The following is a 23,874-nucleotide window of genomic DNA, read 5'->3' as shown; positions in this document are numbered from 1 at the left end:
ATGTTCCTGTTGCCTGATCTGCAGTAGAATAATTCATGCAACAAGCGTCAGGGCGCCTGCTCTGACCCAGGCACAGGGCTAGAAGCTGGAGGTGCAAAGGCGAGTCAGACACAGCCTGTGCCCCCGAGGAGGTCACCATCTAGTGAGGAACTGACAGGCGGCCAGGCAATGTAATGCGTGGCGATAAATGCTGCAGCAGAGGTGAGCATAGGGCTGCAGAGCCCAGAGGAGGGCCACTGACCCAGCCTCGAGTGGGGAGGATGTGTCCCAGGGCAGTTGGCCCTGGGTTAATTCTCCAATGGTGAAGGGCAAGAGGGACTCCCCAGCCTGAGGAAGCAAGGGATGGGGTGGCCTCCCTGCAGAGGGCCCAGCACATACAAAGACAGGAGACTTACCCACCTGGAGAACTGTGGCTGGCTCCATGAACACAGGATGTTTGGGGAATGAGGAGCCTCAGTGGGCAAGGTGGGCAGGGTCATGCCTTGAGGGTCTTCTCTCCAACTCTGTACTCTGCCTGCTTCTGCAGGCACTGGAAGCCAGGCAAGCACTTAGCGACTCAGTGGCTGCCTCGGCGGGGCAAGAGACTCAGTGAAGCCTCCTGGGCGCATTTCCCTCTGATACAGTCCTGCCCTATACACTCGAGGTGCTGCTCAGGGCTAGGTGGGTGTGCCAGAGTGCTGAGGAGCGATTTTTTTGTGTGTATTTTGAGGGTCTGGCACCTACCACATCTCAGATATCTGGTTCTCAGGGAAGATGCCCCCAAATGAGGAAGAGGGGAACCAGCAACTCCCTCGCTCACCCTGTCCATGACGTGCCCACTAGCCCCCGTGACGGGTCCTTTCTGCAAACCCCTAGCTGGCTGCTCCACCAGGCCCTCCACCTGTTTTCCATTTAGGGAGCACCTGCTTCTTCCTTGCCCTTGGTTTTTATACCTCCCCATCCCTCCAGGGGCCTTTCTTGGACCCCAGCCCACCTGGACAGTCACCTCAGTCACACATATTTGTGGAATGACAGGTACAGAAGGCTGCATCCAAGGCATGATGCCCAGCTCGCAAAGGGCATCTCAAAAGAGCCACAAAAGACATTGATCTACCCTGAGCACCTGCTGTGTGCTACGCAGTATGGGCAGCTTGACTCGCATTGTATCACTTTAAACCTCATAATATGAAGTAGGTAGTTGCCCTAATTTATAGCTGAGGAAACAACTCAGGGAAATTCACTGCTTCTCCATTTCTTTGGAGCTCCTGGGCTGTACAAAATCCCCATCGAGAGACTCGGACTCTGGATTCCTCTGCCTGGGATTGCAGCTGCAGTATTTGGAAAAGGACATTTTTGTGTAGAAAATAGTCTGCCATATCTTGGATTTCCTGGAAGTCCCGAGGAAAACCATGTTTGGGTAACTGAGTGTGCTCAGATCTCCAGGATGTTGTGGGAGGACCCTGGGCTTTGGGGTCAGAGAACTGATTTCCAAGTTCAGCGGTAGTTCTTCTGGCTCTGTGGCCTTGGGCAAGTCACAGCCCCTTCCTCTGTAAGATGAGGCTCAGGAGCCTCTCTTTATAGGGTTCTTATGAGAAGTCAACATGCAGCCACAGAGAGCTGCTGTGTCCCGCGGTGTCCCAGCCCTGGCAGGCAGCTTGTGAAGGCTCCTTTTCTTCTTGCTGTACGTTGTGGTCTCCTCCACTGCCCTATTGCTTGTCCTGCTCAAGTAGCGCGTGTCACATGCACTGAAACAGTGGGAACCGTGCTAATTTGGGTGGAAAATGGATCCTTTTTTAGCCCCTCCGGTAAGAGTCAAATGCTCCACTCGGCGCTTTCCATGAATCAACTGTCCATCCTCACACAGCCCTGTGAAGTCGGAAGTAGCTCCCCCATTGGACTGGTGAGAAAGCGGTCTCTGAGAGGTTAGGGACTTGCCCCACGTTCCAGACACGTTAAATGGCAGAGCCTACATTCCCACGCAGCTTCTTTCACTGTTTGCGACTCTACATCAAGCATTGTGCATCGTGACACATTTCTCTGTGAGAGGTTGTGGCAGACCTCGTAAAGAAAAGCCTTTTTTGTGTCTAGGAACAACACATTCGCATTAGAAAGCACCTTGGAGATTTTCCAAGCTTCCTATTTTACAGAGGAAGAAACCGAGGCCTAGATAAGGAAAAGGAATCCAGGCCAAGTCAGGTGTTTGACTCCCCGGGTGCTCTTTCCACTCCCGATGCTGCCGTGTGCTCACAACTAGAAACATCCAACCGAAGCTTCCTGTGCTCCAGGCCCCTTCTAACGCCAGAAACTCAGCCCTGGATGAGTGACATTCAGAGGAGGGGTGATAATAAATAAGGGCGTCATGGGCCTAATAAATAACTCTGACAATTCTTCATGCGGACAGTGCTGCAAAGCATCCCCCAGAGGACTATGTCACCAAGCGACTGGTGGGCAGCACATTTTCAGGAGGTCTGTCTCCTTACTTAGTGAGGGGTCAGGACTTTTCATTTGTAGAGACGAATTTGTGCCTCTTCTGTCTAATCACCATGTCCTTTTTCACCTTGAGATCCTTGAGTCTCTAGTCCCATTGCTGCAGCTAACATTGGTTCTGCTGCTGACTGAGTTTCAGGTAGATTTCTGTTTCTCAGGGACCTGTCAGGTCCCTGACTCCTTTCCTGTCTCCAGCACATTCCCTCAAACTGTGTTCTCCTCACTCAGGAAACGGAAATCTCCAGTCAGCTTGGCACTTCCTTTCTTGGGACTTTGGATGCAAGTGTCATTGTGTTAACACGGGGACTGTTCCCCCCTGACAGTGAGGCAAGCCCTGGCGCAGGCCACGTGGTTGAGCCAGCAGGTGTTTGAGGTTGAGATTTCAGTGTGTCCCCATTTGGTTTCCATGCCAGGGAGAGAGCTGTTGCTCTGCAGCAGCACAGGGGTCATCACCATCTCGCTCATGTCAGCTGTCACCTTGCGCCACCACTGCCCTGTGGACTTACCCTACGTAATGGGATTGAATGCATAGAGCATGACATAGCTGTTATTTCCATTATATCTGTAAGAAACAGAGGCTCCAGGCGCTGAGGTGGCTACGGCAGGCATAGAGTGCAGCCGAAACCCACCTCATTTCTCCAAAGCCCATTCTGTTCAACACCACCTTATAATCTGTGTCTTTGAATTGCTACTAGAGCAGCCGTGAGTGGCCACTAATATATCAGATATATTCTTATGATGACCTCTCTTAATCAAACATAAATAATACTGTGGTGCATGAGCCTGAGGGCCAGACAGACGTCGCTTCAAACTCTGGCCCTGTCATTGCCCAGCCCTGCACCCTCAGACAAGTGACTCCCCTTTCACAGCCTTGATTTCTTTATCTGTAAAATGGAGATCATCTTCCTACCTACCTCACACAATGCTGTGAGGAGTAACAGAGCTAATACATGTAAAACCACCCAGTGCAGGTTTAGGGCTCAGCAAGCGGTAGCTGTTTCTAATCACTGCACCTGCTTTCCTCTTAGAGCCGATTCCCATCTGCATTTCTTATGGGAAGAAAATCTTACGCTAGTATGCATGAAGACCACCTTCATTGTGTCTCCTCAGCTTCCACAGGCCTCCCAGCTCATCTGCCGTTCCTGCGCTAATCAGAATTTCCTGACTTCTCCCTGTTTGTCTCAGTTAATGCAGAAGGAAGGGGCTGCTGGCACAGAGGAGCCGAGGCGTGGGCTGACACGCCTGTGATTTGAATGTCTTTACTGTAATCTAGCAAGCGTGTGTGGGGGCTTCTGTCAATACCAGAGCGGCCGGCCAGAATGGGCAAATACCGGCACCCTGGCCATCACTGCCCCTGCAAATCATCAGAGTGGCTCTGGGCTGAAGCCCACATTTCCCCTAACTGAAATCATCTGAACAGTGAGCTGGCTTCACGATGAGACATTGATTCTTTGTTTAGGGCTTGTTATGGTGACAGGGGCCCAGGCTGGGAGTCTGTTTCTGGCGTGCCTCGGCTGCCATGCAAATGGTTCAGAAAGCTGTCTTGGTCCTGTCACCCCAAAATGTGGCATGGCCCAGCCCAGCCCAGCCAGAGTCATCTGACTATAGCCATGCAGCAACCCACCTTCCCAAATGCACCTGGTGGTCCTGGGATCCCTGGTAACCCAGGCCCTCTGAGGGCGGGGGAAGGAATGAGCTGGGTAGTCATTAGACCATGAGCCCTGTGCCCTTAGGCAATGTGCTTCATCTGTGTGGGCATCCCTTCCTTAGCCATGAAGTGGAAGTCATTTAAGAGGAATCTCTGTTCTGGCAAGGATCCAGTGAGTGGAAGAATGCAGGTCATCTGGTCCCAAACGAGAGCTCAGCAGACACTGGCTGCCTTCTCCCCACACTCATGCCAGTGTCTGGCTAACCTGAAGTCATTGTCATCTAAGGCTGCTAGCCCCACTCTCCTTCTGGTAAACAAGGGCTTGGCATTCTTTAGGCCAGCCACCACATTGACATTTTCTGTGTTGGCTGGGACCTCCCCCTGGCTCCTTGGCAGCTGCCACAGCTGACCCTGTAAGAAGCCCTCAGACCAGCACAGCCTTCTCCCAGCTGTGGGAGAAGTGCTGTGACCCCAGCAGGGAACTTGGAGGCATTTAAACAAAATGCAACTGAGATGGGACTGCTGGTGAGAAATGCGGCCAAATTGCCTAGCTTGCTTTATTCTTAAGTTTTTAAAAGGACTGTCAAGTGGGTCCAGGCTCTGTGCCGGTCACTTTCACCTATACCAGGGGTTGTCAGCCTTAGCTACACTGGACTCTGTTGGGGAATTTCAAAATCTGTGACTGTGGTATTGGGGATTAAAAGCACCCAGGTAATTTTAGTGCATAGCCAAAGATGAGAACTGTAAACCTCCACCATCTCATTGATCCCTGCTTAATCCCCCAGCAGTCCCCGGAAGCAGGTGGCTCTCCTTACATGTGATAAGGATGAGGATCTGAGAGGTCTAGTCACTTCCCCAAGGTGGCACCAGGGGCAGCAAGGAGCAGAGCTGGGACTGGAACCCAGCTGTGTGCCCCGCCCTGCATGAATTAGAGCCTGCCTTCTAGGAACTTGCAGTGCACTGGGGACACGTCTGCCTGGCACAGGTGGTATTTGGGTGGAGACGTTGTAGGGGGAAATGGGGTCCTCTTCATCTGAACATATCTAGTAAGGTTATTCCAAGGAGGGGTACCATGAAGAAGACAGCCAGGAGTGAGAGTGCACAAAGTGGTCAGGGTGTGGTGAACAGTGCAGAACATCTGGAGGAGATGTGTGTGTGAGTGAGATGGACGGGGTGTCATAAGCAAGACAGACAGCTGGAGAGCATCACATAGAGCCTTGAGTGTCATGCTCAGGAGCCGGGCTGGCCCCACCTGCACGGACCTTTGCAGTCACACAGGGCCGCAGGCATGGCTTAATGCTCTGCTGTTACCATCCTGAAATTCCTAACATTTTCACCTTTGAACTGGTGTTTAATAAATAGGACAGTACAGTATGGATGTTAGCAAAAGAGACATGCACAGAACATGTGTCTCCATGGGGCCTCATCATCCCAACCCCAGGCAGCTTTCCAGTGCCTGCAGCACCCAATTCCAGTGGACCCAGGACGCAGGGGCATTCAGCAGGACTCTTAAGTGCTCACAAAGTAAGCAGGTCCATGTCAGACAGCCCCAAGAGGCCACACTTTCCATTAGAACCAGAATTTACTTCAAATACAGAAAGAAGGCAATAATGTTCTTTTTTATTTTTATTTGATTTTATTTTTTTCTGATACAAGGTCTTGCTCTGTCATCCAGGCTGGAGTGCAGTGGTACGATCATGGCTCACTGCAACCCTGACCCCTGGGCTAAAACTTCTTCCTGCCTCAGCCTCCTTAGTAGCTGGGTTGATAGGCTTGAACCACCATCCATGCCCAGCTAAGAGTGTTTGTGTGTGTGTGTGTGTGTGTGTGTGTGTGTGTGTGTGTGTGTGTAGAGATGGGTTCTAGACAGGCTCTCTCTGTGTTGCCCAGGCTGGTCTCAAACTCCTGGTCTCAAGAGATCCTCTCCCCTCAGCCTGTGATGTTCTAAGAAATATGAATGACCAGGGAAACCTATCATATTTCTTGTTTACGTTACTCTGTACTTAGCCAACCATTTATCCCAAAAATGATGACATAGAAGGAAAGGAAAAGATAAAACAACCATGGTTTATGTTCCTTTCTCATCAGTAAGTTGGAGACAGAGAATGTGCTGATAGCAAGAAGTGAAATAGGCCGGGCGCGGTGGCTCATACCTGTCATCCCCGCACTTTGAGAGGCCAAGACAGGTGGATCACTTGAGGTCAAGAGTTTGAGACCAGCCTGGCCAACATGATGAAAGCCCATCTCTAGGAAAAATGCATATTAGCCGAGTGTGAGTAGCAGGTGCCTGTAATCCCAGCTACTCAGGAGGCTGAGGCAGGAGAATCTCTTGAACCCAGGAGGCAGAGTTTGCAGTGAGTCAAGATCATACCACTGCTCTCCAGCCTGGGAGAAAGAGCTAGACTCTGTCTTATAAATAAATAAATAAAAACAATGGAGTTAGTTTTGTGCAGTGTTTCCACTGTCTGGTAAGAATAAAATACAAATGCATGTACAAGCTATAAAATACAGTTCTACATATGAGTTAGCATTTAAAACTGGCATTGCACAAGGTCAAGCTGAATGACAAAGTTCGTGCAAATATAGTTTACGTTTTTCTTTTTTCTTAGAATGACAATAAACAGTAAACTTAAAAGCATCCTGATCTAAAAAGACACCGTAAAAGACAAAAGCTTTATATTTTAATTAGGCACTTTTATATTTTAACAGCACTTTTTCCTGCATATTTATTTTGTACTTGGTCCTGTAAATTATGTTGCCAGCCTTGGTAAGATCTAATCTCCACCCTCAGGGAAAACAGTTATTTGTTGAAAGTCTATTGTGGAAGAATCTGTTTGTTATAATCTATTTCAATCTTCACAGCAATCCTGTGAGTAGGTCGGGATTGTATAATTGTCACAGATGAGGAGGGACAAGTTAAGTCACCTAAGAACACGTAGCTAGTACAGTCAGAGTCAAGGTTCAAATACAGGTCTTTCAACTCAAACTCCACCTGTTATGGAGACCTCAGCCTCCCAAGAGTACTGGGATTACAGGCGTGAGCCACCGTGCCCAGCTGACATTAGTTCTTTTAAATGTTAAGCAAGGTCTCTAAAGAGGTCTGAGATTCTTTCCATTTTTCATAAGAATCTCATAAATGGGCACATAAAATTTTGATTAAAAATTAAATCAGTAAAGGAAGAATATAATACTCTAAGTATAGGTCCGCAGAACAACGAAACTTGCTGAAAAATCTGATGAGAGGTTTTATTTTTATGCCAATAAAAATCAGCCATGTTGTGGATAGAGTCATTTATTTCTGGATGTATCAGAAACCTCTGGATCATCAGTTTTACCTGTTAACAAAGATTCAACTCATTAACGATAGCGTTTCCAATAGATTCCATATGTCAAGAAGATAATCCAGGATTGTAACTTGTCTTTTTGTAACAAAGTTTTTGACAGGGTTAAGCAGCTATGTTTTACTGTCCTTCCGGTCATACTTGGAAAACTCCACTAATGCGGTCTAAGCTTGAACACTCACGGCCTGAATTCCCTGAATTAACATTGCTATCAGCCACTAGCCCCAGCGCCTAGAGTGTCACCTAAGACAAAGGGCTTAATCAGCCTCTTGGAGAGCTAAATCAGCCCTTCTTACAAAGGGGAGAATAACGAGACACCTTGCCTTACTCTTCTCCATGCACAGTGGAGCGGGGGGCCGCCATTTCCACTGCAGGGCACAGGTGGATAAGCTGCTGGGAGTGGCTCGGCATCTCGCCGTGGGCCTATGGCAGAAAGAGTCTTCACAGTGGTTTGTTTACTCCCATGAGCTGTCTGTCTCTGAAGGGCTGGTGCTTTCTGTGTCTACGAGAACCTAAAGGGTTCCCATTTTATTTTTTTTGTTTGTTTGTTTTTTGTGATGGAGTTTCGCTCTTGTTGCCCAGGCTGGAGTGCAATGGCGTGATCTCGGCTCACCGCAACCTCCACCTCCCAGGTTCAAGCGATTCTCCTGCCTCAGCCTCCCGAGTAGCTGGGTTACAGGAGTGTACCACCATGCCTGGCGAATTTTTGTATTTTTAGTAGAGACAGGTTTCTCCATGTTGGTCAAGGCGGTCTCAAACTCCTGACCTCGGGTAATCCACTCGCCTCAGCCTCCCAAAGTGCGGGGATTATAGGCATGAGCCACGGCGCCTGGCCAGGGTTGCAGTTTTAAAGAGAACTCGCTTGTCCAGGGAGGTCTGAGGGCAAGCAGTTAGGACTGAGGCCACAGGGAGAAGCCACATGCATGCTGCACACCTGGGCCTGGGAGCCACTAGCTTTTAATCCTGACTCTGCCACATCTGAACCCTGTCACCTGGGCAGATGTCTTTACCTCATTTATTCCTCTGTAAAAGTTGAGTGTAATTTCGACTTCATGAAAATTTCCAGAATGTTAAAAAGAGTTGTGAAGTGCATTTCACTGTGCCTCCCACAGAGTTAAACTATAATTATTGCCTTTGTCTCACAAGGCGAGTTGCTCCAGGGAAAAGAGCCTTCTGTGCCTGGTGCCGTTTAGACCTCTATGCGTGGTTCTGGGTGACAGCGTCACTGCCTTGCGGCAGGATTAAGATAGAAGAGTTTGGCCCTGAACAGACATTTTGCTCACCTAACTCCTATTCATCCTTGCAGGCCCAGCCAAAGTGTCCACTTAACCGTGGTTTCTGACCTGCCGCCCTGGGAGGATTAGCCTTTTCCTCTTTGGACTCCTGTGGACACTTCCCTCTACCCCACCCTGGCAACACTACACTGTGGTAGTCTTTCTTCCCATGTCTTATTCACACATCTGATGCTGTTCTTTAAGGTCTTTTCAGAAAAAGCCCCTTGTCACATTTCCCCTGAATCTTTCCCATCCATGGCCATGTCCAGTTGTGTTTTTATGGCACAGACATCTGGTCCAAGGAGATATCACCTCCTGTGAGTAGACAGAAGGCCAAAAATGTTCATGTCTCCCCAAAGGTGAGATTCTTTCTGCTCTCCTGCAGCTAAATTCTGCCGCCGGCTACCCTCCTTTACAAATCTGGTCTCAAACTCCCTTGAATATATAGGGCCCTCAGCAGACTTCTTCCTGGCAACCCTGGGCCAAAGCTCCAGGAGTGGATGCCAACAACGTCAGTGAGCATTTCCTCGGAGCAGCTCAACTCCCCGTGCACGGTGGCACTCGCATGGCATCGTGCTCTGAGATCTCTTTGGCATCAGGCCAAGCAGTGTCAGAGACTCACTGATACCACAAGGCTCCGGTGGCTGGAAGCAGGGCTCAGCTCATTTTATGGTTCTTTAACCAACATCCCTGAGCTTCTAATTAGGAGTCGGGGTCTGCCCGGGGAGCGCAGCGATGGGTTCAGCCTCTGGCCCCTGAAGCTCCTGGTGAGAGGGGATACCAGCGAAAACTGCCCCAGAACCCAGGAGTGCATGTGGCACCATGGGAGCAGCGAGCAGGGATGAGTGACTGCCACACAGAGGCCTGCGTGTGTCAGGAGGACGGGCCAAGCAGAAGGAATAGAATGGCAAAAGCAAGGAAGAAGTTGGGGAAGGAAGGATGTGGCACATGATCACAGGATGTGTTTGGAGCATGAGGTATGCGGAAGACCAGAGGCAAAGTGACACAGAAGGACTCTAGGAAAGCAAGCCAGGCTCAGCTTTGGGGGGTCCGTTTGCTGGTTAAGGAACTTTTCCTTTCCTCACCTATATCGGGCCCTTGTGTGTGCCACACATGTTGCTAGGTGCACAACATTGAACAACACAGATGCCATTCTGGCCTGTGTGGAGCATATAGTCTAGTGGAAAAAGAGACGAATATTAGTCAAATATTCACACAAAGGTAACATCTGTGCAGAGTTCCTGAGTAGGATAGTGACATGGTTTGATTTGTGTTTTAGAAAGCACTCTAGCCGGAAGAGCTGGAGGAGAACGGGAGGGATGAAACAGGACAGAGATGTGGCGTTAAACCTCGGCTGTGGTTTATGCCTGTCCAGGCCTATGCCAAGGGAGTGGACTGGAAAGCCAGGGGTGAGCGTGAGACACTTCACACATAAAATAGGAAGGGCTTGGGAAGTTTGATAGGTCCACTGCATGTAACCATGGATAATGACAGCTAAGAAAAAAACAAAAATACATTTGGGGTGCAGTCTTGATGGGATAGTAATTGGAAGTTTGGGGCTATTTTGAGCTTGAGACACCAGCAGATCATCAGGTGGAGGTTGAGATGATGGGTCTAGAGCTTCGGAAAGGTGTCTGAGCTGCCAGGATTTGTCAGCAATCATCAGTGTGTGAGTGATGCTATGTGCATGGATGAGATCACCTGGAGACAGAATTGCTTCCCCTGCTGTGGTCCCAAGAGTGAGACCAAAACTTCGAACCACGGGTAAAATTCTAGCTGGGCTTCTGTTAGTTATCACTAGCGGGTTTCTCAGCTGTTGAGCAAGGAAGATGTAAATCCATGCCAAAGTAATAAATGGCACATAAAGCTATTTTTCCGAAGGAACTACTGTGTTTTTGTTTTTTTTGTTTTTGTTTTGTTTTTTTTCTTGTACACAAAGTAAAGTTTGTGTCGTTTTCCTTCTTGCTCTAGCAGCCAGGAAGCTCAGAGCTAATTTTGTAACTTAACTTAGAAACCACACAGGACCTACATACCCATATTTTTTTTCCCAAATAAATACTTTTATATATCTATGTATTTTGCAGCCCTGATGTTTTTCTTTGTTGCTTTAGATGCTCATATAAGCTGCCTCAGATCCTTTGTAAAATTAGGTAGGGTGTAACTGTATAAAAATAAGTATTCTCCTTACCCTAATATTTTTGGGTCATCCTCACAGCCCTTGTGCAATAAGGCTGCCTGGTTTCTGAGTTAATATTGGCTAGATTTAAGCAGGAGGAACTCTTAGAACTTAGGGAAGCTCGACAGTAAATTTAACACTCACACAACTCATTAAAATAGGATAAAAGTGGAGCTTCAAACATCTCTGTGTTTGCTACCGAGGCTGGGGGGGTGGGGTGTTACCCTTAATTCAGCTCAAGATATGAAAGTCTGATCTTTCAGAATTGAGAATACACCGCTGAAATTAAAGGCTTGTCTGTGTAGATAAGCACTCCAGACGTGTTCAAAGAAAGATTAAGGTGTTAACTCTATACAGATAGGATTTTTTTTTTTTTAACTCAGGATATCATCTTTTTGACTCATATGGTTTGGTAAAAGCCAACTTACTTATCAAACAGCATAAGCACAAAATCGATTAGATAGTGTATTTTATTTTTTATCATCCCTATTCTTTAAAATAATTATTTTTAAATTTCAGGTTGCTATTGGTTAAGATCACTGTGTAAACGGTTTTCAAAATATGTCCCACAGCCAGTGGCCTAGGTACTGCAAAGATGCCTGGGATGTGGGGGGATGAGAAGGTGTCCAAGCCTGGAGAGCCCAGCCACCTCCTCTGCTCTACTCCCAGGCCCCCCACAGCAGCCAAGCTGTGCATTGTGGAGCTCAGGTAACAGGGCTCCTTCTGTATAAAATCCTTTTTTTTTTTAAATGGAGTCGCACTCAGTTTCCCAGGCTGGAGTGCAGTGATGCCATCTCAGTTCATTGCAACCTCTGCCTCGCAGGTTCAAGCAATTCTCCTTCCTCAGCATCCCAAGTAGCTGGGATTACAGGCGCCTGCCAACACACTTGGGACATTTTGTATTTTTAATAGAGGCAGAGGCAGGGTTTCACCATGTTGGCCAGGCTGGTCTCAAACTTCTGACCTCAGGTAATCTTCCTACCTCACCCTCCCAAAGTGCTGGGATTACAGGCATGAGCCACCATGCCTGGCCTAGCAGGGCTGCTTCTGCATAAAATCCTATCTGAATAACGGATTCCACTGCTAAAAGTGAAAAGTTTGGACATCTTCACGTTAGAGGGCATGTTCCGCTAAATAGCCCTCGGGGTATGGAAGAGGAGGTAGGAAGTAGAATCCGTTGGTTCCTGTTCTGCCTCCCACCCTCTCTGTAACTTTGCGGGATGACTCTTCCTCTCTGAAACAGCTTCCTCATCCATAAAGGAAAACAAATTCCTTTATAATAGCTACTTCACTAATGAGGGTTAGAAAAATTAGCAGATGGGAGCCAGGTGCGGTGGCTCACCCATGTAATCCCAGCACTTTGGGAGGCCAAGGTAGGTGGATCACTTGAGCTCAGGAGTTCGAGACCAGCCTGACCAACATGGTAAAATGCTGTCTCTGCTAAAACTACAAAAATTAGCCTCTCGTGGTGGTGGGCACCTATAATCCCAGCTACCCAGGAGGCTGAGGCAAGAGAATGGCTTAAACCCGGGAGGCAGAGGTGAGACCCTGTCAGCTCAGAGGCACTGAACTGAGAGAGCACCACTGCACTCCAGCCTGGGTGACAGAGTGAGACTCCATCTCCAAAAAAAAAAAGAAACAAAAACAAAAAACATTAGCAGATGGGGAAGCTCTGCATATAGGAATTTAAGGACTGGTGGCTCTCACACTGTGCCTCTGACCCTCCTCTCCCCTCTGCACTTCCCAGGAGGAGCCGATCACTTTCTGTGAGGAAGCCTTCGTGTCCCACTACCGCTCTGGAGCCATGAGGCAGTTCCTGCAAAACGCCACGCAGCTGCAGCTCTTCAAGCAGGTGCCACCCTCCCTGGTCTGGCCTGGGTCTGGCTGCCTAGTGGGGATTTATTTCTACAGCTGTCTCCAGTCTGAGCACTGAGGCCACAGGCTAAAGAGGCTCAGGGAAGGGGGATTGGGTGAAGAGGGCAATCACTGACCAGACAGACCCTTTGCAAATCTGCCATGCGGTTTTCCAAGTTATCATAAACATGTAGCCAGTTTTTTAGAAAGTAACTTTCTTGTTGAACCTCACTTTGTGAAAACTCCATTTCAAAGGACCTCTCCTGTCTTGGATGCAGTAAGGTGCCCAGCTGAATGGTTTTTCCCCCTTTTCTTTGTACGAGCTGTTGTGTTTTTGTTCTTTCTTTCTATAGTTTATTGATGGTCGATTAGACCTTCTCAATTCCGGCGAAGGTTTCAGTGATGTTTTTGAAGAGGAAATCAACATGGGCGAGTACGCTGGTGAGAAGCATCTCATTTTCCTTTCAGGGCTTCAGGCTGCTGTCATTTAGCGTGTGTTTGACAAGGAGTGGCAATGACTTGCCCTTCCTTTATTGGGGCTTAGGAAGAGAGATTTCAGTGTGGCTTTGAAATGTTTGAAGAATTCCTCTTCTTTTTCTGATAAAGTGCACTGGCCCATGTGAAATCCCCCAGCCGAGGGTCAGATGCTTCCCCTGTGTAGACAAAGTCCAGTTAAAGTAGTGCCCAGCGTGGTCCACTGGGAAGCACACACAGTATTCAGTTAGGAGGCTTGGATTCAAGTCAGGGCTCTGCCTCCTCACAAGCTGCGAGACCCTGCATGAGTCATTGCCCCTCCTTTAGCTAAAGTTCCTATCCACGCCCTGAGAGTACCATGTTCCACCTCACAGCATTGCTGTTGAGATTAAATCAGAATACATGAGGAAAGGTTTGTGCAGTCATCCAGGACAGTCCCTGGCATGAGGGCTGTGTGCAGTAAGTGTTTCTTTTCTCTTTTTTTTCTTGAGATAGATAGTCTTGCTCTGTTGTCCAGGCTGGAGTGCGTGGCATGATCATGGCTCACGGCCGCAACCTCTGCCTCCCAGGTTTAAGCGATTCTCCTGCCTCAGCCTCCTGAGAAGCTGTGATTACAGGCACGTGTCACCACGCCCAGCTAATTTTTGTGTTTTTAGTAGACAGAAGGTTTCACCATGTTGGCCAGGCTGGTCTCAAACTCCCCACCTCAAATGATCCACTTGCCTCAGCCTCTCAAAGTGCTGGGATCATAGGTGTCAACCACCACACCTGGCCCTGATTCTTTAAAATATGACAAATTACTGCTGAGTGCCTGGTTTCTGTAGATCTGAAGAACTGAAGGGCTTATTTTCTCATTTTTCAGAGGAGGCATCTGAGGCCCAGAGAGGTATTGGTGGCTGAGTCTGCCTCCTGAATCCCAATATGACCTTCTTTCTAAATCCTATCACCTCAGTCTTTGGCAACGAAGGCAAAACCAGATGCAAAATAACACCCATGCTGCTGGCCCCCTTGTTGCTGTGTGTGTGTCTGGTCTGGACTACTGTGATTTGTAAGCTCACAGAGCAAGACACAGTGTCCGCCTGTAAATGTTGCAGGCCCTCCCAGCCTGTGCTGCTTGGAGAGCGTAGTCAAGAAAACCACCATGAAGTCTAGGAACGGCAATAGCAAGTCATTGATAATCATTTCCTGAACACCTGCTATGTCCAGAGCCCCATGGAGAACAAATGGAGGACCCAGTTCTGCCCTCAAATAGTGTTAGTCAGGAAGGAGAGAGAAATGCATAACTAAAGACAAGCAAAAATTAAACCAATGCAGGAAAAGGAGTAGAAGCAGATTTGGGTGCAGTTAGAATAGGGCTCTGTTAATCCTCACTGGGTAATGTAAGGGCTTGACAAAGGAGGCCTGGCTGGGGTTGTGTTCTCACACTTGGGTGTGAATTCTGAGAAGACAGGCTTTAGGTGTTGCTAAACCAAGTTCACTTATTCACTGGGTTAGGACCCACCATTTAAAATGAATAGAGTTCAACAACACCACCTCTGTTTTCTTTCCCTCTCACTCTCCGAGGGTTCAGCATGTGTCCAGCAGGGTCCTTTGAGTGGGACACACAGCTCTGAGGGTTCCTGCTCTGGTGCCCTTCACAGTACTTCCCAGAATATGGATGTCTCAGTGGCTGTTAACTATTCCAGAGGGCTGTTCAAAGGACGTCACATCTGAACAAGTGGTCAGGTTTACTAAGCAGAGAGAGTAGGGTATGGTGACCAGGCAAGGGGGCAGTATTTGCAAGGGCCTGGAAGCCTGCGAGGTTGCTGGCTTAAGGGCCCATTAGTAGTTTCCCGTGGTGGGACATAAGGCGGTGTAGCGTCACAGCAGCACAGGATGGAGAGGCCGCGAGGCACAACTGGAGGAGAGCGGCGGGTCTGCTTCGGAGCCTGACGTCCAGCCAGCAGGCAGTGGGGCAGCTGCTGAGGGCTTGCAGTCAGGGCGCTGCATGACCAGCTCTGTTGGAGAAGGAAACTATGGCAGTGACTCACTGCCGCCTCCTTTAAGAACAGGACATGGGACCCTCCACAGAATTCTCTGAGACCTGAACGCTGAAAGCAATTTTGACTGGTCGTGGTGGCTCACACTTGCTATCCCAGCACTTTGGGAGGCTGAGGCAGGCGGATCACCTGAGTTATCAGTTCAAGACCAGCCTGGCCAACGTGATGAAACCCTGTCTCTACTAAAAATAGAAAAATTAGCCAGGTATGGTGGCGGGTACCTGTAATTCAGGAGACTGAGGCAGGAGAATTGCTTGAACCCAGCAGCTGAGATCACGCCACTCCACTCCATTCTGGGTGACAGAGTAAGACTCCATCTCAAAAAAAAAAAAGCAATTTCAAGACCTCCCAAGGGCAAATCACCTCTTTAAGTAACAGCTTCTCTGAATTCTCTTTTCCCAGGCAGTGACAAACTATACCATCAGTGGCTCTCCACTGTCCGGGTAAGTGCATCCAGTTCTGAGCCCCCTGGACTCCTTCCTTGGCTTCCTGGCAGCCTTCCGCTTCCCTGTGCAGCCCAGAGCACTCCATTCCCTCTGCTGGAGATGCCTTTCTTTGTAAAGCTAGGCTCCTTTCATGCCAGATGGAGACTAGAAGGATGGAACTGTCCAAAGCCATCACTTGGTAGGGGCAGAAAAAGGCATGAGAGGCTTCCTCCTCTGCAGGAAGCCAGCCAAGGAAAGCTGAATGGAATGTTGTTGTCTTAGAGCATTTAGTTGCGGGTCTCCTTCTAGGGCCAGAGCAATTGTCATGATTGCGGGCAAACCAAACCTGCATCCCCCTTGCTGCTGTGTAACCTCTTCTCCTGGGAAGATGGAGAACACATCACTGGGAGGTTGACTGTTGTTGTGAACAGTGTCTTGTTATGTCAGGAGCCGGGTGCATAGGGCTTCTGAAGCCGCTAAAGAATTTGAAATCTTGCCTTTCCCTTCCATCAGCTTATAATTGAGGTGTCCTGAAGGCCTACTGTGTGCCAGGCACCATGCTGCATCCTGGGGATGCCGCAGGGAGCAGGGTACAGGCCCTCCCTGGGGGAGCTCCCTGTTTTGCTGGAGAGGCGGGCACGTAGCAGGCAACGCCAGCATTAAGTGATAAGTGTTCCCTCCTGCTTATGCGCCAGCGCACTGCTGCCAGGCGAGTCCCTTGGAAGTGGCTGCAGTTGGCGGAGAGTAAGCAATTCCTCCATGAAAGACTCCCTTTGTTCCTCTTGTATGGCTAAACACAGCACTTGGCAAATCAGAGAGGAGTAATAAGGACTTGTTGATTGATTGATAAAGGGAGTTTCAATACTCCAAAGGACCATTTAAATGGGATACTGAGTAATTTTGGAAAGCAGTATGGAATAAATGAGTGGGTGAAAATTTCCTATTGTCCTACAACATAGAATGCTTTCTAGGTCAAATTGTAATGTTTTTAATTAAAGCGCAAAATGTCTAACGTGGGCAGTCACCAAAAATTGTGCTAAAAGTTAAGGCCAATAATTACATTACTATGTCTTATTCTCTTAGGTACCCACTGGTTCCAGCCTCTCTCCATCCGAATCGGTTTTTTTAAACTACCACAGACCTGATTCTGTGATGAATTTGATTTAAAATACTCCACACTGTAGACCCCTTAGCCTGGCATTCCAGGCCCTTCATGAGCTGGCCCTAACTGGCTTCCCAGCCTCGCTTACTGCTTTTCTCATGATATACTCATGGGAGTGTATCATGGTACAGTACAGTAGCCACTTGTCACAGCATAAACCATGGCTTTTCAGCTTCTGCACTTTTTTTATGTGCTATTTCCTGTCCCTAAAATGTTCTCCTCCCGTCTCCTACATCAACTCCTATTTATCCTTCATGGGCCAGGTCAAATGTCTCATCCTCCAAGGCCTTCCCTGATCTTCCAGGTCTGCACACTCCCTCTGCACACAGCCACTGCAGCCACCATCACCTGCTGTTGTGGTTATTTACTGCGCTGTCTTGCCTCTCCAACTGGATGTTTTAGAAGGCAGAGACCAGGCCTCCCTTGGCCTACTGCATTCAGAACCCTCACGATGTGTCAGCAGGGATGAGACTGAGAAATGGATTCACGGACAGCTATGAAAACGTCCCCTATGCACTTCAGGTCCTTCCACTGCGGGAAAGCCTTCCCTCCTCCTTCCTCCCACTTTTGCTCCTAAAGAAAGTGGACAGGAAATTGCTGTGTTGGATTCAACTAAAGCCATGGTGAACATTTGTGGCTATTCATTCTTTCCTTTTCTCAAGATTTAGATGTTAAGGAAGGCAGCCTACCAGAGAGATTTTAAAAAAACAACACAGAAAACCAAGGCAAGAAAAGGAAGTTGCACGGTGAGGGCAGTGTATTTTCCAACTATCCTGGCTGATCAGGGCCCCGCTTTCTGTCCCGGCTTGGTGTCAGCTGTGGAGTCCACAGTTATTAAACTTACCTGAGTGTCATCCGTGGTAACTGGAATTTCTTGAAAAGCCACACATGCCCATAGGGAAGCCCTTGCCCTAGGCAGCCTGTGATCCACTTCCCTCCAGTCAGGGAACAGGTGCCAAGCAGAACATGGAGCCCAGAGTCCCCCTCTACAAGGAATCACACTCTGCAGCCCCAGCCCACACACACCCACCCAGAGCTGCTCCGCCATGACCATCACTAACTGGCTGCGACCAGTTATCATCCAGGCCTGTTTCTTGATGTGAATTTACATACCTTTGAAATGTTGCTTAACTTGATTGAAGAGAAGCAGTCTTTGTTGGTGTTAGATGACTCTGTCATCAGCCCAAATTGCTAATTGACATTTTTATTGTAGAAAGGAAGTGGAGCAATTCTCAATACTGTAAAGACAAAAGCAAACCCAGCCATGAAGACTGTCTACAAGTTTGTAAGTACTGGTCTTGCTCTCAGGAGCCAAACAAATCAGTCCCTTAGCATAATGATACTCTTTATTTACTTATTTTTGAGACAGGGTCTTTCTCTGTTGCCTAGGCTGGAGTGTAATGGCATGATCACAGCTCACTGCGGCCTTGACCATCAAGGTTCAAGCAGTCTTCCCACCTCAGCCTCCCGAGTAACTATAACTACAGGTGTACACCACCATGCCTAGCTTTTTTTTTTTTTTTTTTTTCCGGTAGAGACAGGTTTCACTATGTTACCCAGGCTGGTCTTGAACTTCTAGGCTCAAGCAGTCCTCTTGCCTTGGCCTCCCAAAGTGCTGCGGTTACCGGCATGAGCTGCTGCATCTGGCCAAGCAATGAAACTCTTAAGTGTACCTGGTCCTCTATTGCCAAGATGACTCAGGCTGCTGAGCTCTTTCCTAAAGGTCTCAGTGTTCTCCAAATTATTTAGCAGATTTTATAACCAGTTCAGTGACATTTTTAATATATAGTGTTGCTGCTCACATTTGCCACAGTAGAGAAATGGGAGGCTACTGGTTTTAGCTTTTAAAATGTAAACTAGATGGCTGCAATTCAGGCTGCACCCTGCCTCTGTTTCCGAGACCCAGAAGCATGGTCTGTCTGGTGTCTGGCAAAGCCTTCCTGCAGGCATCCCCCGTATTGGGTCAAAAGCAGCTCCTTTGCAGGTGACTGAAGAGTGTTTGTGGTGGGATACACCGCTTAATTTTTGTCCCAAATTCTTCTTCATCTCTCTGATCACTGCCCTATAGGTAATGCATTATTTGTAAGACTCATGTCCACAGCCAAGTGGAAATAGGAGAGCACATCTGTTCCTGGCACTCCATCTTTCACAAGCATCAAGTATTTTTTCTTGTGACTTCTCTTCCTTGCTAATTTGACCGTGAGCCACTGAAGTGGGGTGGTTCTACTTTATTTCCATTTTTAATTTTGTTAGTGCTCTCTGTGCTTAAACTGTAGTTATTTTAGCAGGGTTGGTGGCTGCCAGCAGAACCACACAGGTCTAATATGACCCGAAATCAAAGCCAGGGTATCTGCCGAAATGAGGTTTAGGAAATGACATGGTAGAAACCCAGCAACGTGTCTGTTCCGGCCATTCAGCCTGGGCAGAAAATCGGTCCTGGGGCCCTGCACTGGTGACATAGAATGGATATTCTGAATCTTGCAGCCAGAAACGTGGCTGCTGTACTCTTACTAGTAGCTGTCACCAGGCTGCCGAGATAAATAATTATAGAGAGCAGAAGAAGGGCTTTGGAAGGAAAAGAAAAAAAAAAATCTGTGCCATCAAAATGCAGAAAGTAAAATCTCTGCAGCCTCTTTAAGGTTTTTTTTTTTTAAACCTTTTACCGTTGTATTTGTTTTCATAGCCATTATGTTTTCGACTTGATGATCCCATTTTTCCTTCCTTTTTCTAGTAATCAGAGAAGGTGATTCTCGGCGGACTGAAATCAAGCATAGTCCCTGCTGGAAACAGAAAGGGAATCTTAACTTAAATTAATTTTTCATGCAGGCAAAAGATCATGCAAAAATGGGAATAAAAGAGGTGAAAAACCGCTTGAAGCAAAAGGTACTTGAAGTTCTTATTCAAAATGTATAAGCACCGTGTATGAAATGCATGGCCACAAAAAAGTATGATGGGATCAATAGAGGGCTGTTTGATACAGTGTTGTTAACACACTTCAAAATGCATTACCAGCTGTCCGGGAGTTTTCACACTGTTATAAATATTCACAGACAAAAAACTGTCTTCAAATAACATTAAGACTCTGGCTTAAACCCACAAAGGCAAGCAAGTTCAGAGCTACCACTGTCGGGCTGTCCCTTGCCCACCCCACCAGGCCTGGGTTCACAGGCGTCTGTAGAAATTGGCTTGGCATCGCCATCTGGCACCTGCCCACCCCCTAAGGCCGACGTCTGCCCGAGGGCTGGTGGTAACCAAAACCAAGAAGCATCTCCAGGGAATGATTGCCATGGTCCAGCACATGCCACCATGCAGGCACAGCACAGCAGGTGGGGCTGAGTAGAATGCCATGGGCTTACCTTGCCCTGGGGGACTTAAGTGAGCAGAACCCAGTGGGCACTGTTGAGACTCTGAGTGGGAAGGAGAGGGCTCTGATTGTCTTCACCTGCCACCGGTAAAACTGGGCTATCATCCCAACTATGTCCTGGCTAAGACTGCCCCAGCCTGAATCTCTTGTTTTCTTTAATCTGACTTTTTTATATTTTATTTTATTTTAATGTTTTTATTTCTGTAAGCTTTTGGGGGAACAGATGGTGTTTGGTTACATGAGTAAGTTCTTTAGTGGTGATTTGTGAGATTCTGGTGCACCTATCACCTGAGCAGTATACACTGAACCCAATTTGTAATCTTTCATTCCCTCACCCACTTCCTAGCCTTTCCCCCTGAGTCCCCGAAGTCTGTTGTATCATTCTTATGCCTTTGCATTCTCATAGCTTAGCTCCTACTGTTACTAAGAACATACAGTGTTTGGTTTTCCATTCTTGAGTTACTTCACTGAGAATAAGCATCTCCTATCCCATCCAGGTTGCTGCGAATGCCATTAAGTCATTCCTTTTTATGCCCCCAGCCTGAATTTCAAGACTTGAGACAGTGAGGTGACTCTAACAGAGACTTTTTAATATTATTATGTTGCCACCCTTCTTTAAGCTTCTGTTAAGGATGGTCCAGGCTAGGAGCTTTCTCACTTAGTTCTCAGAACAGCCCAATGGAGTATTGTTCCGATTTCACAAGTAAACAGACTGCAATTCAGAGGTGAAGTCATTGCCAAAGGCCACCCTGAGCCTAGCAGAGTCGGGATTGGATTCCAGCTCCGTCACCTTGTGGCGGCTGTGCGTTCTTACCACTACCACATGCACACTGCCTTCCTCAAACAAGTGTTTTGTTTTCCAAAAGATGTTTGGGATCCCCTACTTCATTATCCCTGTGCCCCCAAATGCACCACACTAATAAGGGCCTTTGTCTATCTCTGCAGTTTTTAAAAAATTGAAAGCAGTTTTAATTTTCTGAAGTCAGAAAGGACCTCTAATTAACTTGAAAGGGTCGAAGGAATTGATTCCTTTCTTTTAATTGGAAAATAATTTGCTCTGACTAAGCATTTAAATCCTTAGTTTCAGCTGAGAGTGGATTTTTAGCAGCTGAGATTCACATCCTGAAATAAAAGCTCTGTAATGTAAATCCAGATAGACCTTAAACTGTAGTCTGTTTGCACCCTGCCAGAGACTGGCAGGTGGCATTCTTTACTTGGATATTATTTAAGTCCCTAAATATACCTTTTTATCTCCCATCCCAGTTGCATGTAGCTGATTGGACTGCAGATATAAAACGTAGTGGCAGGGAGCAGTGAGTTTTCCCTCCTTGATGCCTGGATGGTAGGTTCTGGTTGGTATTAGAATATCCCCTGAAGTAAGCAAAGAAAGTGGTCCCTCCTCAGGAAGAGGCCCCATGCACCCTCATTGGGCAGTTGCCCTCTCTGCAGACCATTAAGCTACAGACATCACCTTACCTCCCTACTTGTATGTACAAGCCTCTGGCCTTAGGAAAATCCCCTTCTTATGATATGTAACATTTCTGCAAATAACCAGTTAAGCTCAGATTTTTAAGTGTGGTTCTTCAAAGGTTTGTTTAAACAATCTAGATCACTTTCCTTACACACTATCTCCCTTTCTGTTCCTTGATAGTATCTAAAGCAGATGTCTCCCTCCCCTTCCCTTCCCCCTGCCAGTCTTTTCAAGAATAGCTTCAGGAGATAATGTTCTATAGAGAGTGTCAGTACATTTCAGGTGACACAAATGGTGAAGGCATTTTATAGAAATGTGGCTTGTCACCATCGGACTGTTGACAGATCTATTAGTGCACCCTTTTCAATTTTCACTTTTCCCCCCTTCGGTCGTACAGATTTCTACAGACTTGATATTTTGCAGTTGTTCTTGGAAGAGAGCTATTTTGTAATTGAAACTCTAGCATTGCTCGCATCTACGGGACTTGGGGCTCCAGCACTCTCCAGCTCCTTTTCTTGAGCTAATTTAGGATTTGGCTGCACCTGACCTCACATAGCAGTAGAAAATATTTCCTTGGCTGTTTTTGTCCTTCTCCCCTCTGCTCCCTCCCCTTCATCAGGCAACAAATGTACCTCGTGAATGTACCCCAGATGCCTCTAATATAGACATCTCAAGTTTGGTTTCTGCCACGAAATCGAGGCAATTCCCAACAAAGATCCAATTTTCAAATGTGCTGGGTTGCCACCTGGCCTCCTCTAACTCTGCATAGCAATGGTGACCTCGCAGATATAATCAAGAACCCAAGCTTGCCCTCTTCACCCTTGCCTTGGGTTTGAATTGCAAATAGAAAATGTGGGGCCGACCTGTGGAGAGGTCACCATGGTGTGTGGAGGGTCCATCTCTAATATGACTGAGCTGGGCCCCTTCTCCATCCCTTGTTCATTTGTGCCGCACATTTTCAAAGCATCTGAAATCAGAGCTTTCAGGATATTCGTGTAACCATTGGCAAATAATTGTTAATAGATCCAGTGGTGTGGCTTTATTCCATACCTGCTCTGCTTCAACCCAACAACAAAAAAAGAAGGATGGATAACATATTTCTCTAGATAAATGGAGCGAGGTGGTCAGGTTCTTCCATAGCTTGGCCTCCTTTGAAGTGTGACTTGCTCAAAATTAGGAAAAAGAAGAAATGGCAAAGATGCTACCCAGCCATCGCTTTCTAAGGAAGAGTGTAGTGCTTTCATCTGGAGTGTCTCCCTGCAGAAGAATGCCTCCTGGGTGGGCTCGTGACTGTCAACAAATTGCATTCCACTGCAGCACCAGGCGGGGCTGGCACGAGAATGCCCTGCTTTAAAAGCAGTGGTGCAAATACATTTCTCCTCACCCTCAGGCAATGTTAAGATATTCACATGGGATGTCCTCTTTTGCCTATTGAGGAACCCCTGAAATTTTTCTTTTTCTTCAATATCAAAATGAGTTAGCCAAATGGGCCCATTTCACAGCCCTTTGTAAAGTTTCTGAATCTTTTGTCTTTTTATTTTCTTTTTTTCTTTTTTTGAAACAGGGTCTTACACGCTGGAGTGCAGTGGTGCAGTCACTGCAGCCTTGAGCTCCCAAGCTCAAGGGATCCTCCTGCCTCAACCTCTGGAGTAGCTAGGACGACAGGCATGCACTACCATGCCTGGCTAATTTTTTTTTTAGAGACAGAGTTTTGCTGTGTTGCCCATACTGGTCTCACACTCCTGGGCTCAAGCGATCCTCCCTCCTAGGCCTCTTAAAGTGCTGGGATTACAAATCTTTGATCTTTAAAAGACAAATTGAGCTTGTTGATTTAGAGTCTCTGTGGTTGAAAGGAGCAAATTCACAGTTGGTTTCACAGAGGCTTGAATTTCTGGCCAAACAGTTCCCATTGAAGGGAGTGAGTAAGTGTGCGTGGGGCAGGGAGAGCTAGGTAGACTCTTGTAGAACAGATGCTTTCACACCTTATCACACAACTGTCAGCTCCCTGTCTCCCGACACATTAAAATACGCTGCAGCCTCAATCACTGAAATTCCAACTTTGGTTACTATTTTGATGTCAATATTCATATTTTTAATTTGCATTTGCTGTGCTGTGAGGTGGCCTGGGAAAAGAAGGGTGCAGCACGAGTCTGAAAATGGAAACGGGAGTTCTCACACCC

General features: G+C 47.4%; 1 protein-coding gene across 7 annotated transcripts in view; it reads left to right on the top strand.

Moving 5' to 3' along the window:
- DENND1A (DENN domain containing 1A) overlaps nt 1–23,874 on the top strand; it is a 546,222-nt gene that overhangs the window by 457,021 nt on the left and 65,327 nt on the right. For all 7 annotated transcript variants that reach the window (XM_074395320.1, XM_039474808.2, XM_039474809.2 and 4 more), the window contains 5 exons: nt 12,653–12,757; nt 13,113–13,200; nt 15,675–15,715; nt 18,073–18,144; nt 19,686–19,742. In XM_074395320.1, the coding sequence (XP_074251421.1) occupies nt 12,653–12,757; nt 13,113–13,200; nt 15,675–15,715; nt 18,073–18,144; nt 19,686–19,742 (363 nt within the window). The remainder of the gene's footprint in view (nt 1–12,652; nt 12,758–13,112; nt 13,201–15,674; nt 15,716–18,072; nt 18,145–19,685; nt 19,743–23,874) is intronic.

Source organism: Saimiri boliviensis, chromosome 2 (genome assembly GCF_048565385.1).
Source record: "Saimiri boliviensis isolate mSaiBol1 chromosome 2, mSaiBol1.pri, whole genome shotgun sequence".
Classification (NCBI taxonomy): Eukaryota; Metazoa; Chordata; class Mammalia; order Primates; family Cebidae; genus Saimiri; species Saimiri boliviensis.
The sequence above is the reverse complement of the archived record's forward strand: the minus strand, read 5'-3'. Positions and strand labels throughout refer to the sequence as shown.